The sequence below is a fragment of the Drosophila eugracilis genome, unplaced genomic scaffold (assembly GCF_018153835.1).
Source record: "Drosophila eugracilis isolate 14026-0451.02 unplaced genomic scaffold, ASM1815383v1 contig_353, whole genome shotgun sequence".
Taxonomy (NCBI): Eukaryota; Metazoa; Arthropoda; class Insecta; order Diptera; family Drosophilidae; genus Drosophila; species Drosophila eugracilis.
In genome coordinates this window covers 1,444,251-1,457,929 of record NW_024573209.1, presented here as the reverse complement: position 1 = coordinate 1,457,929, position 13,679 = coordinate 1,444,251, and the positions used below count along the sequence as shown (strand labels likewise).

Genomic DNA, 13,679 nt, shown 5'->3' with positions numbered 1-13,679 from the left:
TAGTGTGACAAGGGGCTATCTGTCCCTCGACGTGCCCAACGCATATCGAGTAACCAAACGACTTGACGTCGCCGAGAGAAATGTCCGATAAACGCAAGCATTATTTATTTTTAATTCGAGATCGGCTTAGTCGCAGCTAAGGTTCCCAGATGGATTGGAGGCTCTCCGGCCAGGTAGGAACGAAACGAAGATAAGCCGACATATGGAAGATCATTAATATGCGTGACACATTTCTTCATATTTGGCGGCTTCATTGGCAAATATTGAAGGCGCCTGAAAAAAAATTAGTAAAAAAAGAAGTGCTAATTTTTTAATATAAAAATAAACTAATGTGCATAAATCTTCCTTCGAGTACAGAAAAATCCATTATTAAATAGCGGCCATTGCTCTCAGCTTAATTTTATTACATGCTAACATTTATTTACTTTTATACTTAACATGTTTTATTATTTGGATATCTATGTATATTTAAAAACAGCAGAATCAATAAAACATAATCTTTAGTGTCATGAAGAAGTTCTTATCAAAATAAATAAATATATTAAAGCATTTTAGATCTTCAAATAATAATAGCGTTTTTCGTTTTAAAGTGTATGAACTCTATTTCTCACCAAATCAGTTTCAAACTAAAAAACTGGAATCTTACGTTTAGATTAGTTACATGTATTTGTATGTTTCCCTCAAAAATGAAAAATGTTTTAACTGCTTTTCAAATCAAAAAATTCTCCAACTTTCGTGTCAAAACGCAAAACCTGTATAAAGACCATTTTCAAAAACCCGCCAATATAAATAATCGATAAGCCGTAGTCATCGATAATTGGTTTACTAACACTGGAAAGTGCGCCGAGAAAATGCACGATTAGGCGGCATGATACGAAATCAAAAATAAATAATACAAAACATAACAAAACGCACTGAATTTGAACTAACATTAAGGTATAATTTTGTTTAGAAATTGACAATAATATTTCTAGCTTATTTAGGCAGTTAGTCTGCTGGGAATATAAAAATCCGAATACCTTCAGTAATACGTCGCATCGTTAGCACTTTGGGCTGCGCAGTCTGACCGTGTATGCGCCATTTTGTTGTTCAACAAAGGAAGAGCGAAAACGTGAAATTTGCAGAACACAACAGCAAACTGAATCGAATAAAAGGTAATGCAAATCGACCAGGTAAACACTAAAGTGTAGTTCTTGGATACGTTTATACCTGAGTGCAGCTGCGTGCTGAATGCATCTCAATGCAGAGCGCATCAGTTATTTCGCAATCGCGAATGCAATATCGAAAATACCAGAGCAGAAAAGCAAAAGCAAAAGGTGTGTGCGCGTGTGTGTTTAATTGATTATTCAATAAAAACGTAACTACGACATACACATACAAAAACTCTCTCGCACACTGAGATACATAATAATAACGCGCATGTGTTCGTGTGCGTCACCAGTTGAAACAAAAACAATACAAAGCCCTCGTACCATAAAGTAAAGAAATTTATTTCGAAAAACAATTCGTCAGCAGAATTTTTTGGGGAATTCAGTTCGAGAAACAGCTGGACGAATCCGCCCATCTAGTGGGTGTTTACATGCTTTTTTTTTACAGCAAAACTGCCAGCTGTGTAAAATCAAACTACATTTTAGTGTGAAATGATAATACATACGTTTCTTGTACTTATACTTGTATATTTCAGCACCCATCGAAATGGAGGCGACACTCAGCTCCGGAGGATCATCAAATGCCTCCAGCGAGTGCGCTATTGATAGCGGAACGAACCGCTGTCGCGGCTTAGAGCCCAACAATGGCACCTGCACCCTCAGCCAGGAGGTAAAGGATCTTTATAGGTATGAACTGTAGCAGCTGTACCTGCAAAGAATAACTAAGCTAGAGAAATCACTAATCGTTTATCCTTAACAGATCCCTTTACACCGCTTCCAAGCAACTGGATGATGCCAAGAAGAATGTCCAGACTGTGGGACAGCTGTTCCAGCATGAAATCGAGGAAAAGCGCTCGCTGCTGGTGCAGCTGTGCAAGCAGATCATTTTCAAGGACTACCAGTCGGTGGGCAAAAAAGTGCGCGAGGTAATGTGGCGTCGTGGATACTACGAGTTCATCGCCTTTGTCAAGAAGAGCTGGCACAAGCAAGGCCAAGATGCGCCCACTGCTCAGGAGAACATGCTGAAATTAGAGAGATTTCTCTGCGCCGGGATCTTCAATTACAAGCGACTTTCTTCGCGCATGGAGGAGATATACGATCTGGATTTAAAGTATTTGATTGATTTTTCCATCATCAGTGATGGTTATATAAGCGATATGATTGGGGACACCAAGGAGACGTCCCATTCCAGCACTCAGGCGGTTGACAAGAGCCTGGAGGCAGTGTCATTCGCTCTCGACACCATACACTCATCCTTGCTTAGTCTGGGCGATTTGCATCGCTACTTTTTGGACTTTCGCATCGACAGCAAGCTGAGTATCAGCAAGGAGCAGGTCGCCAAGTACTATTTGGAAGCCTTCAAGCTCAATCCGGCCATTGGTATGGCCCAGAACCAGTTGGGAACCCTGTATTACGGTCAAAACCATGATTTGGACTCTACTTACCACTACTTGTACTCGCTCGTGTGCATCATACCCTTCGAATTGAGCGAAAATAACCTAAACAAATTGTTCACGAAGCACACCGAATATTTGGAGCAAATGGATCCCGAGAAACTGGACTTTAGCATCGAGGATTTCTTCGCACGCTTTTATCTGATCGTGGACATTTTCTTTTTTGACAAGGAAGTGCCGGATTTCAACTCTTTGTGCCACTGCGTGCTTATTGATTTACGCAAAATCCTTTGCTCTCAGCAGCTGCGTGTTCCAGAGCCCAGTATCTTCAAGATCGTCTCGATTCTGTTCTTTTGTCTGTCCAAGCTAAAGATGATTAACTCACCAAAGGTCTACTCGTTGCACGCTTTTCTGGTGGCCGCCTGCTCGGATCTAATGGACGCCTGCATCGTCAGCATTGAACAGACGATCCTGGCCCGCGCCCAAGACAATGAACATTTTCAGGCGGAGTACGAGAAACGTTTCCAGGAGTTTGACACTGGGGTGCGTAAGTCTCGTAATGAGTACAAAAACTGGATAGCAGCAGTCGGCGAGAGTGAGCGCAAGGATAAAAAAACGATCCCGCGTCCTCAATCTATTAAGGACTGCAGCTCTGACTCACGCGAAAGTCAGCACTCCGGCGAGGAAACAAAGACCCAGGAGGCTGCTGACGGCGACAAGATCGGTGAAGGAGTCTCCACACGCTCCAGCGACGAGGCCAAGGAGTCCGATCTTAAGACCCCGCTGTCGTGCAAAAGCAAGCGGCGTGGAATGCGCCTACGACGCCGACGCCGCAAGATCGCCCAGTCGGATGACAGCTCTTGCTACGACAGTGAGAGCGAAATGGATACGGACTTTCTACAGTGACGAGGAGGATTACACGGATCTCAGTTCGAATTTCGATACAGACTTCAGTGACATTGATGCAGCTGATCCGGGTGAGGTTTGCGGGGATGAGCACTATGAAGCAGGTTAGCATTCAAAGTAGAACATCATTTTGAAACAACATCTTTCCCAACTTTTCTTAAAATTAAATTGTAATTGTTCTCGTGGTTTTCAGCTTCTTACAGCAAGAAAGAGCGCAAGTCTGGCGGCTGTGGAGGAGGCGGATTAGTCTACTCTGACAATGAAGACGTTGTTATAGAGGAGGAGAAACTCATATATCCCGAGGAAATCGAACGTAGGTCCAACTCACAGGATGTGGACTCCGAGGAGCTTCTGCGTAGCTTTGAAGTGCTGCAGTTGAACTTTAAGAGCGCAGAGGATGCCAAGACCAAGCCAGCGGTGGACGGCGTGCAGCCTGCACCACCGCCCGTCAGCTTCTCAGAGCCACCCAAGAAACTTGTATATCGCAACAAGTACACAAAAATTAATCCCAACATAATTATCGATTGTTTGCATAGTGAGCCCACTATCAGAGCCCTAAAAATGCTCTTCGACTGGCTCCGTATTAACCCGGAAATTCTCATTGGCTGCTACCACTCTAACCCGGAGTTTGTGCACAAGATCATGAAGCTTCTGAACTACTGCAACATCGACGTTTTCACCAGGAAGGTGTACTTTGAGCGCGAGCTCTTGACCACGACCAATGTTCGCGATTCTCTGGGCGAGCTGTTCGATGTGCGGGCAAATGTTCCTCTCACTGAGGACTTTGCCTTCAAGAACTTCGACATTTTCCAGAGCACCCAGATTACCTTGGATTGGGAGACCATTATCCGCGAGCGAGTTACTTCCCAAGAAGAGTCTATACTTCGTATATTCAAAATGGTCGACTTTGGCTTTTTTATTTGCAAACAAAAGAAGTTTAACTACAGATTCTGCGTTAAGACGCGGCGTTTCACCGAAACTCAGAAGAAGAAACAGCGCGAGGAGAAGAAGGGTGGCGGATCACGTCGCCGAGAGCGTCGCACTGCTCCGAAAACTAACCGAACAAAGCGGAATGAAGGACGTACTCGTCGCTACTCCGATCGCAAGAACGGTATCGTTCGCAAGAGCTATACCAGCAACGAGGAAAAGGACACCGTGGAGGAGTGTCGCAAGGTGCCACGTAAGGGTTACTTAAGGAATCGGAATGCCGAGAAGGCCGCTGCAGTCATAGCCAGTGCCACAGGAACCTCTGTAGCCGGCGGCACCTCAGCCTCCACAACCACAAATAGCGTCATCGAGAAACTGAATGTGCAATCCAGCTCAGGGGCTGATGAAGAGCGTTCGGAGGCAAAGTCAAAGAAGTGTGAGCTCATGGGCAAACTCTGGTTGCAGAACGAGGTGGAGACCCTGGAAGAGGAGCTGCGGGACAGTCCCGCCCATGTGGTGATGTCCCCATTCGTTGTGGTCGATTCGAAGGCATTGACCGAATACAATGGCATAGTCAAGTCGTTGGTGAGGACCAAGAAGTGCATTGTCCTCATACCGAATGCAGGTGAGTGTGCATACCGCAAAGTGGGTCGATTAGTTTGACCTCAAATCTTTGAAGTGGAAAGTAAGGTTCGCATAATACTATGGAGTGTGTCGCCTTAAATAAACTCAAATGTCTAAATTTAGTCATTCCCTAATTCACCATATTTTACTGTATTTACAAACATAAAATCAACTTAACCTACAGCCAAGGAGATTCTAATCGATTATCTTTTACCATTTAGTGCTTAATGAGTTGGATGACTTGAAGAAACGCAGCGAGAATGTCCGTCATGTCATCCGTTGGTTGGAACAGGAGTTTAAGCAGGGCAATAGGCACTTGCGTGCTCAGCGCGATAACGAAAGTCAGCCGCTTTCTTTGCTGAAGATATCACGCAAGATGGGTGAGTTTAGCAAATTTTTATCGCATTAGAATGTGCTAACTAATTGTTTTTGCATTGCGTTTTCCCCCCGCACAGATCGTGACGCCTCGGTTTTCCTTCAAATTGCTCAGTTTTGCAACCACCTGGTGGCCAACCATGCCGATCCGCACGTCAGCGAACTACAGAAGAGCGTGGTCACGTACTTGTCTGGTGATAATCTGCATGAGAAAAACCGCCAGCAGCAGAACTTTAGCTATACCGGCATCCTAGACTCGATACCCGTTCGCTATGCCCAGATTCAGAGCTTCTACGCCAAGTTTAAGGCCAACAAAAAATGAACAAACCCAAGTGGAGCGGCAACGGTAGCGGGCGCTAAGGCGGCAAAGGCAACTGCAGACCAGGTGCAATGCAAGCTAAAAAGGGTGCGAGCGTGTTCTCTCTGTACAACCACAAATCGACATGGAGTTCCAAAGTTAACGAAAGCCGTGGACGACGGCAATACCAAACCAGCAATCGCTGCTGCAGCCTCGGTTGTGGCCGTGTATCCCCCAAAAAACTGAAACTGTTACCATCAGCGGGAGCATGATTCCCCTAGCCCAGCCTATGCAGCAGCAGCATTGTGTGGAATTTGCTTGTTGTGTTTAGACCAAACTAAAACAAAATACCAATCAAAATCGTTCACTTTCAACTCAATGGATTAACTGATGACGACTTCCCAGCTAAATGTTAAATGGACAAACGACAAAAGCAATACCTACAAAAAAAACTTATGGAAAAAATCTAAAAAAAAATCAAATTTTCAAGATCAACAGAAGGCGAGGCCTGAACGGTTCACGGATAAGAGATTTTCGTGGAGCACCTAGGAGTAGAGAAAGCGTTATGACGGTGACCAGGACGGATCGACTTTCTAATCGGTTATTTGCTTGATGTACCAATCCGTATTCAAGATTTCGACTTTCCTGCATCGAGCTGGACTTGAGATCCAAAGCTTTTCGATCTTTTCTGCAGTTGTGTTTCGTTCTCGGTTTGGCAGACAGAGTAAATTTAAATTTTCACGCTTCTGACTAGGCAATCTGCGTGACCTTCTCTATAAAAACAAAATATATGGTACATATATATATAAATAACAACTTACATTTTAATGTCTTAACTAAAGTTTCCCGCGTGGGACACAATGCAAGTTTCCAACGAAAAAATTAAGGAAAAATGCCGCACATACATATGTAAACAAAATTCTACATTATTTAAAATGTTTCCAAAATTAAAAGCTTGTTAGATTTTGTTTGAAAAATAAATAAAGCGCCCAAACACAAAAATTGTTTTTTTCTAAAGGACTGGGTATTATGAGGGTCCTTTAGCCAGATATAAACCATCTAAAATAGCATAAAAACAAAGATTTTAAAATGTTTAATAGATTTTTATTGAATGGTTTTTTCTTTTGTTGTTTTTTTTTTTTATTTTGTGGCTTTTGTGTGCTACTTTCCTTCCAATTAGATTGAGTTTGTCACGTTGTGTGGTTTGTAATTCGTACAAATAGCGTACACAATATAGAGGGGTGTATACATATAGTAATATTTATAGATTGATTTATAACTATATTCTATAATAGTTTTGAAATACTTTCAATTAAATTTCTTTCTACTCAGATTTCATACTACCAGAATCTTAATTTCTGCAGTATAATCCGTTAAACGATTTATTTACGGAATTTATATAGCAAAGAATTTTGTTATTTTGTGAGTTTGGTTCAGCATAAGCTACATTTTGGGCGTGTTCATTTGTTTAAACCGATTATCAAGCAATTTCAACTATGTATGTATATAATATATATATGTTCGTGTATATTGTATAGTATAAGTTTGTTTTTGGCTTTAATCTTAGATTCATTTCGTTTATACGTATATTTTGCATCAGCTTTTATCAATTGTTAAAGGTGTACAAGTATGTTTTTCTTTCCACAAAGTCTTTTTGCAATCTGCTGATGTGGTTATCGAGAGTTACAACATAATAAATATAATTACTAAATAATTGTTTTGCAAACGATAAAAAACCTGTACACGATAAAAACAATAAGAATAGTAATACGTAATACGAAAATAATAAATTATACACTTGAGATTACAACAAGGCTGTACAGGTTTCTTGGCTTAGAAACTAAACAAACTAAAAAAAAAAACATAAATAAAATTTGTGAATTTCCATTCAACGCTTGCCAAATAATAATAGTCATATAAAACATTTGCACAACATTCCTAAAACCTAAACACTAAACGCTATACAATTTTACCGATAGAATTTAAACTAATTCCGTTACGAACAACAAAGTCTAAAAATTGTACAATTGCTACGAAAATTCATGTTAATCTTATTTCAATTTTAACTAATTCAGATCACACCGGACACGGACTTCTCGTAGGGCGTGCCTAGCGTGTCGCGTCTCCTGGGCAAGGTGCCACTGGCCGTCAGTGGTGCCGCCTCCGGGCAGCCCAATCCCTCGAGCAGCTCCACCAGCGCCGTCGTGTCCTCCACATTGTATTGAGGAGCAGGAATGCCTCCGTTTGTGGGTGGAGCAGGCGCCGGAATCGTAGTGCCCGCTTGCGCAGCTGCAGCAGCTTTTATCGACTTGGCGGTGGCCAGAGATTGTGCCGCTCGAGCGTAAGCCAAGCATGTGCGACCTTCGTGATCCGTGTGCTTGATGTTGGCGCCATTCTGGAAAAATATAAGAGTACTCATTAGTAATCTATATGGTTTTATATGATCTTCAGTTGACTTACCCATATGAGCAGCTGTGCAATGGCCAGATTGCCTATGGCACAGGCCAGCAGCAATGGAGTTCGCACATCCCTGGCGCTCACATTGGCATTGGTCACCTCGGACGGACAGTTGGCCAAGATCGAAACAATCGACTTGATGTCCGCCCTGATCACAGCCTCGATCAGCTGCTGACCCGGACTCGGGCTGGGATGTGCTGAGGATCCATTGCCCAGTGGGGTCAGGAACTCCTTGCCCTCATATTTGCTGCGCACCCATCGCTCCTTCTCCTCCCGGCTGGCCTGTGAAGTGGGCTTCACTCGTTGTCTCGTGTTCGACTCCCAGACGGAGTTGGCCAGACTGTTGCCAATGGCCAGCATCACACTGAGATGCGGAGATCTAATAAGGCGAAAAAGAATATTTTAGACTGATCTTTGGGTGGAAATATAGGTATAAACTTACGGCCAGTCATCCAGACCCAGAGAGCGAACTTTGGATATATGCGAGCCAAGATTGCGATGAACTCCCGAGCATTCGATGCACATGAGTACGCCCAAATTCAAGCTGGCCCATTCAGGATCTGTAAAAGGTAATACAAAATGTAAGTAAAGGTAATAATAATCATTTTTTAGGATCAACTTACTTGGCGCTCCACAGTCGACGCAGAAGCCGTTTCCGGGAACTCGCTGTCGAATGGCCAGCATTGCGGCCAGATCGGTGCTGGTGGCCTGTTTGGTCTTGCTGCTCTCGATGCTTTGTAGGCTCTTGAAGATCTCTTGCTCGACGGCCGCCACCCACTCGTCGCGCTCTTCAGAATTGGCAGCCTCGAAGTGCCACTGCTTGGAGTCCAGCGATACAATGTAGAATTCGTAGCCATCGTTGTCGTCTGCCTCATTGGCCTTTACACTGCTGCTCTTCATACGGCGATGTCGCTTCTTAACATTCGGCGTCTGGGCCTCCAATTTATTGGCTATGTTGGCCGCTTCACCGGCTATGAAAGTCTGTGAATTCGAATTGGACATGGCTATGCCCTCGTCCCCGCTTGTCTGCTGTGAGCTGTTCGACTTTAATGGCTCCCCAGCGCCGCCAGCTGCCCCCGATCCGGCACCCAGTAAAGATAGTTTCTCGCTCAGCTTTCGCTGATTGTCCTTGGCCAGGGTGAGACAACCGATGCCATCGCTCAGGGTATTTTGAGCTCTTTGACCATTGGCCATCAGAGAACTGGTAAGCGCACTGTTCGTGATGATGCTCTTGGAGCCACGAGGCTTCTGTCCCGGCACCTTGACGGTGACGTACTGCAGCGGAATCTCCTTGCCATGCACATCGTCCATGTAGTCATGCAGGGAAGGGTGATAGGTAAGTCTTCCATCATCACAGAGTGTCACGTACTTCTTCTTCCACTCCTTGTTCAAAGACTTGCTAGATCGCTTGTACAAATAACCCTGTTTTATGGGTATGGAACGTCCACTGCCCAGCTCACTGCTCTTCGGCTCCTTCTCCTTGTCTGCCTTCTTCGAGGAGGAGGGAATGAACAGGTTTGAGCGCCGCCGGCTCTTGCGGCTCGTCGTAGGCGTCGAGGTAGGTGTGGGCAGTTCCTTACCCGGCGGTGGCGCCAGGTCGCGTGGATCCCGCAACTGCACTTGAGAGCAATCACCCTGTAGTGGATTGGCTGCTCCGGGATTGTATTTGGTGATGTTGTTGTTCTCGTTGGTGGTTGAGCTGCTGGCTCCTTGCAGGGACCACAGCTTCTGCTCCGCCTGGGCGAAATCCGCACTCATTCGCAGTGGCAGCTGCTGCTGACCACGTTGTCCATTGGTGGGTGCCTGATAAGGCGCTAAACCCAAACGATTGCCCTGCGGGGTTGTAGGTCTCGGCGGTTGCACCTGTGGTGGCAAGGGCAGGCGTTGCGACAGGATCTTTTGACAGGCTATAAAAAAAAGGTTAAACATAATGAGTGTTTTGTGATTGATTTAATTAATTGACTTTGTAGACTTACCATCCTGAAAGACACGCTCCACATTTAGGCCATAGGTGGCACAGGTCTCGTAGTAGGAGCAGCGCTTTAGGTCGCTGGCCAATTTCCTCGCACGGGTGTCATCAATCACGCGAGGATTGCGCTCGCTGATGGCATCTAAAAATTGAAAAATAATTTTTAAAATAAGGTTCAGATCTTTTTCTACTATGTTTACTATTACATAACATTACAACTATTTAACGTACCTTGCGTTCCGACCAATATCATGGGTATTTCCTGGCCATTTCGGAAATGTGCCATTTTTGTATAGTAGTTGTAGACGGTATTAAAGCTGCCCTCGTTCTCCAGACTGAACACGAAGATTACCGCATCCACCCAGCCAGCGAACTGTAAGAAAAGACGAAAGAGCATGTTATGAGTCAAAAAGGGGAAAGGGTTGGGAGAGCAGAAAGCTAAAAACTGAAAACAAAGAGAAGTCCTGCGAGAATACAGCCCGTTTTGGGACGCGTCGAGTCCTTGACTTTGCGAGGGATTCTGGGGAGGAATGACTTGGATTCGGTATCGATGGGATGGGGTGTAAACAAAATGCGGCGTCTGGCGGAAGCGCGCAAAACAATGGACATAATATATATATATAGCAGCTTCTTGCAAAGGAGCTATAAGGAGTTTGAGCTAGAGTTGTTTTTTCTCTTTATTTTAGCTTGGTCAAAGGACTCAACACACATACTTGAGAAAGTCGCTAATGAAGCACTTGAAGCCTTCTTTCCACTCCACTCCACTCCGCTCTGCTCGCCAGGCAGGCGTGTGTTAAACTTTTTAATGATTTTTGTATGCCCCACACACACACACACAAAACACACGCACGAGAACAGTTTGGCAGGATAATGAACTTTTATATGGCATGTAAACAGCCTTTGCCGTTTCTGCGCAGGATTCCCATCAAGAGGCGACGCCAGGAAATGGAGTTTTCCAGTCTTAATATTGATTGACTGTCCTTCGGTTCGAATCAATTAATAATGCATCGCAGGTATTTTACCTGGCACAAAGTCGCTGAATTATTTATGTAACTCTCTCATGGAGGAGTTTGCCAGGACTTTCGAGCTTGGGTTATCCTTGTGTGACAGTAGTAGCAATCCGGCGATGGGAAAAAAAGCCGCCCGCACGCGACGCTAGTCGACAAACAACTGGCTGCTAGAATGTCCTGGCAACGAGGACACTCTCGTCGTCTGTGTTGCTGTGTGCATTGTGTGGTGGGTGGTTGGGCTGTCTGCCTCTACCCGCCCCATGGCGCCGCCATCATTGCCACTTTTTATGATTTGTTGTGAAAATGTATGCAGAGGAAACAGGAAAGCAAAAACGAAGCACCAGCGCAAAGGGGGTCGCAAAAAAGTTGCACCAAATGGCGACGAAAGGTTCGAGCTCACACAGATACGCGATGTAAGGGGTTTTTTTTTTGTTCGTGTGTGTTGGGGGAGGAGAGGAGATCCTGTGAATGCTTACTGCACATATGTATGCTGATGACGAAGAAAAACAACTGCAGATGTAAGCAGGACAGCGGGGGTCACAAAAATGGATCAATCTATGGATAGGTTTTCAAAATCCAATGTTTAAAATAAACTCTATTGTGTCTTTCTAAGTAAATATAGTAAGAGTAAAAAAGTTTATATCTAAGTGAAGAAGGCAAGCTGCTCTTATTGTATATTCAATAACCTATTTGCATCGCCGCGAGTGTACACTCCCCATTTGCCGGGTCTAACAATAAGGAATCGACCGTTTCTGGTCGTATGCAATATTGTTGTCGCTGTTGTCGCCGTCTCGTGTCTCGTATATGGTAATGATATCCTTCGCTGGGGAAACCGAAAAAAAAGCAACTACAAATGCGACAGAGTGGCGACGAGTCGACCATTGAATGAGTGATTCCAACCAAAGTTGGGAGGCGAATGCTTTTCCTGCGAGGGTGGGACTTTCCGGGTTGTTCACATTTTTATTTTGGGTGGGTCCGTCCTCTCCCTGTTATAGTTACTGTTGGCGTAACTTTTGCCGAGTCCGTCACAAATGAGGGTTATTTTGCTTATGAAATATGGGTCTATTATGTTCCATAAAGATGTGACTGACACGAGGTTGGCCAAAGAAAGTGGTATAAAATTAGTTGATTTTGTGAATTGGAAAGAATTACAAATGTAGGAAAAGTGGGAGGTTGACTGGAGTTTGTGCGTTCGAGTGAAAGGGCTGATTGACAGTTTGACAGTCGGCGAATAATAACGATTATGTAATATGTAACAGAAGAAAGTTGCATTATAGTGCAGTGAAGTGAGAAAAACGACTCTCAAACTGTATCATGTGATGTGAAGTAAAAAGTGTTCGATGTTATATGACTCCCAAACTGTAACTCTAAAACTGTTCCCAGCAAACTGTTCCCAGGAACCATTGAACCCATAATCCTTTGTTATGAATCCTATCCCGACGATAATTTAGGTCAATCATCTGCTTGACTTGCAAAAATTCTCCAAACTTATAATTAAAAAGAGTGGAAGTGGAAAAAAAAATGCAATTTGAATAAGAATCGCTAACAACGAGATATAGCAAATACTGAAAGACTGTCAGACAGCAGGGCTAGAGCTAGGATTATATGGATATTATTGGGATTTCGAGGGTCGCGTGTCTGGCACATTTTTTTATAAGCAACCCCCTGAACCAGAGTGTAGTGTAAATAGAACCGCAAATAAAAAATGAGACAGACTAGTGAAAAGCAAAAGCAGCTTAAAATTTATAATCCTCACTTTCACCCTTTAAGCCGCAGGCGCAGAAGGCCTCAGGAACTTGTAGGGGGTAGCGAAATTGCAATTGCGAAAAATGCAAATTCAAACTCAGACATATAAAAACGTAGTACATATATTACGATATACGAGTATATCAAAGCAGAAAGCCGAGAGCTGAACAAAAGCTCCTTGAGCCACAGAAGCCTCGGGGGAATCAATGAGTCAAGGCCCGTGTTCAAAATGTAAATAGCCCGTGGTTAAGTTGCCTTTAATTACGCTACCCAATCTCAGGCATACTATACATACATATGTGTATTGACAAAAGACGAATTCAATTGCATTCGAAGCTGGATCCGGATCCGGGGTCTGTAGGAACTTTTGATTGCCCAACTGCAGCTGAGGGGTTGGCAATCTATTGAGTGCTCGCCGGTATTGTGTGTATTTTGTTTGTATTTTGCACTGGGCAAAACCTCTATAACCCTTGGGCAAAGTTATTGGCTGTCGGCCAGGATGATGATGATGATGATGCTGCATCACGTACTGCCATAATGGCCAACAAAAACTAGACACGTTGAAAGCGCTTATCTGGCATTGCGACAAAGTCGCCGTTGCCAAAGGTCGAAGTTCGTTTGCCAGTGTGACTCATGCCGTGTGACCCAACCAACACAAAAATCTAACTCCCCAATGTCCAGTCAAGGCAAACTTTCACGCCAAAGGAGAAAAATTCAACTAAAAGAAAGTGGAGTAGCCAAAAACTTGGATAATTGGTTGCAAAGAACTGTGGATATGTCTGGGGGCCACAAAGGAAAACTCTAGGCTTAAGTTCTAGGCATTTC

At 44.0% G+C, this 13,679-nt stretch overlaps 2 protein-coding genes across 4 annotated transcripts in view; one reads left to right on the top strand and one right to left on the bottom strand.

Annotated features, from left to right (window-relative positions):
- Positions 1 to 1,184: 1,184 nt before the first annotated feature.
- Positions 1,185 to 6,674, top strand: LOC108105781 (protein SMG5). The gene is given in 7 exon segments (XM_017212506.2): positions 1,185 to 1,316; positions 1,685 to 1,835; positions 1,909 to 3,436; positions 3,438 to 3,552; positions 3,642 to 5,000; positions 5,221 to 5,379; positions 5,455 to 6,674. Coding segments are annotated over 7 exon segments (3,630 nt in total). The 5' UTR covers positions 1,185 to 1,240; the 3' UTR covers positions 5,697 to 6,674.
- A 503-nt stretch (positions 6,675 to 7,177) lies between these two features.
- LOC108105782 (centaurin-gamma-1A) overlaps positions 7,178 to 13,679 on the bottom strand; it is a 54,101-nt gene continuing 47,599 nt past the window's right edge. For 2 of the 3 annotated variants that reach the window (XM_017212507.2, XM_017212508.2), the window contains exons 3-8: positions 10,330 to 10,471; positions 10,106 to 10,240; positions 8,753 to 10,036; positions 8,572 to 8,689; positions 8,133 to 8,508; positions 7,178 to 8,067 (exon numbers count right to left, since the gene is read on the bottom strand). In XM_017212507.2, coding sequence (XP_017067996.2) covers positions 7,744 to 8,067; positions 8,133 to 8,508; positions 8,572 to 8,689; positions 8,753 to 10,036; positions 10,106 to 10,240; positions 10,330 to 10,471 — 2,379 coding nt within the window. In that variant the 3' untranslated portion in view covers positions 7,178 to 7,743. Of the gene's footprint in view, positions 8,068 to 8,132; positions 8,509 to 8,571; positions 8,690 to 8,752; positions 10,037 to 10,105; positions 10,241 to 10,329; positions 10,472 to 11,120; positions 11,267 to 13,679 lie in introns of those variants that run through there. The other variant, XM_017212509.2, reaches the window with a different exon arrangement.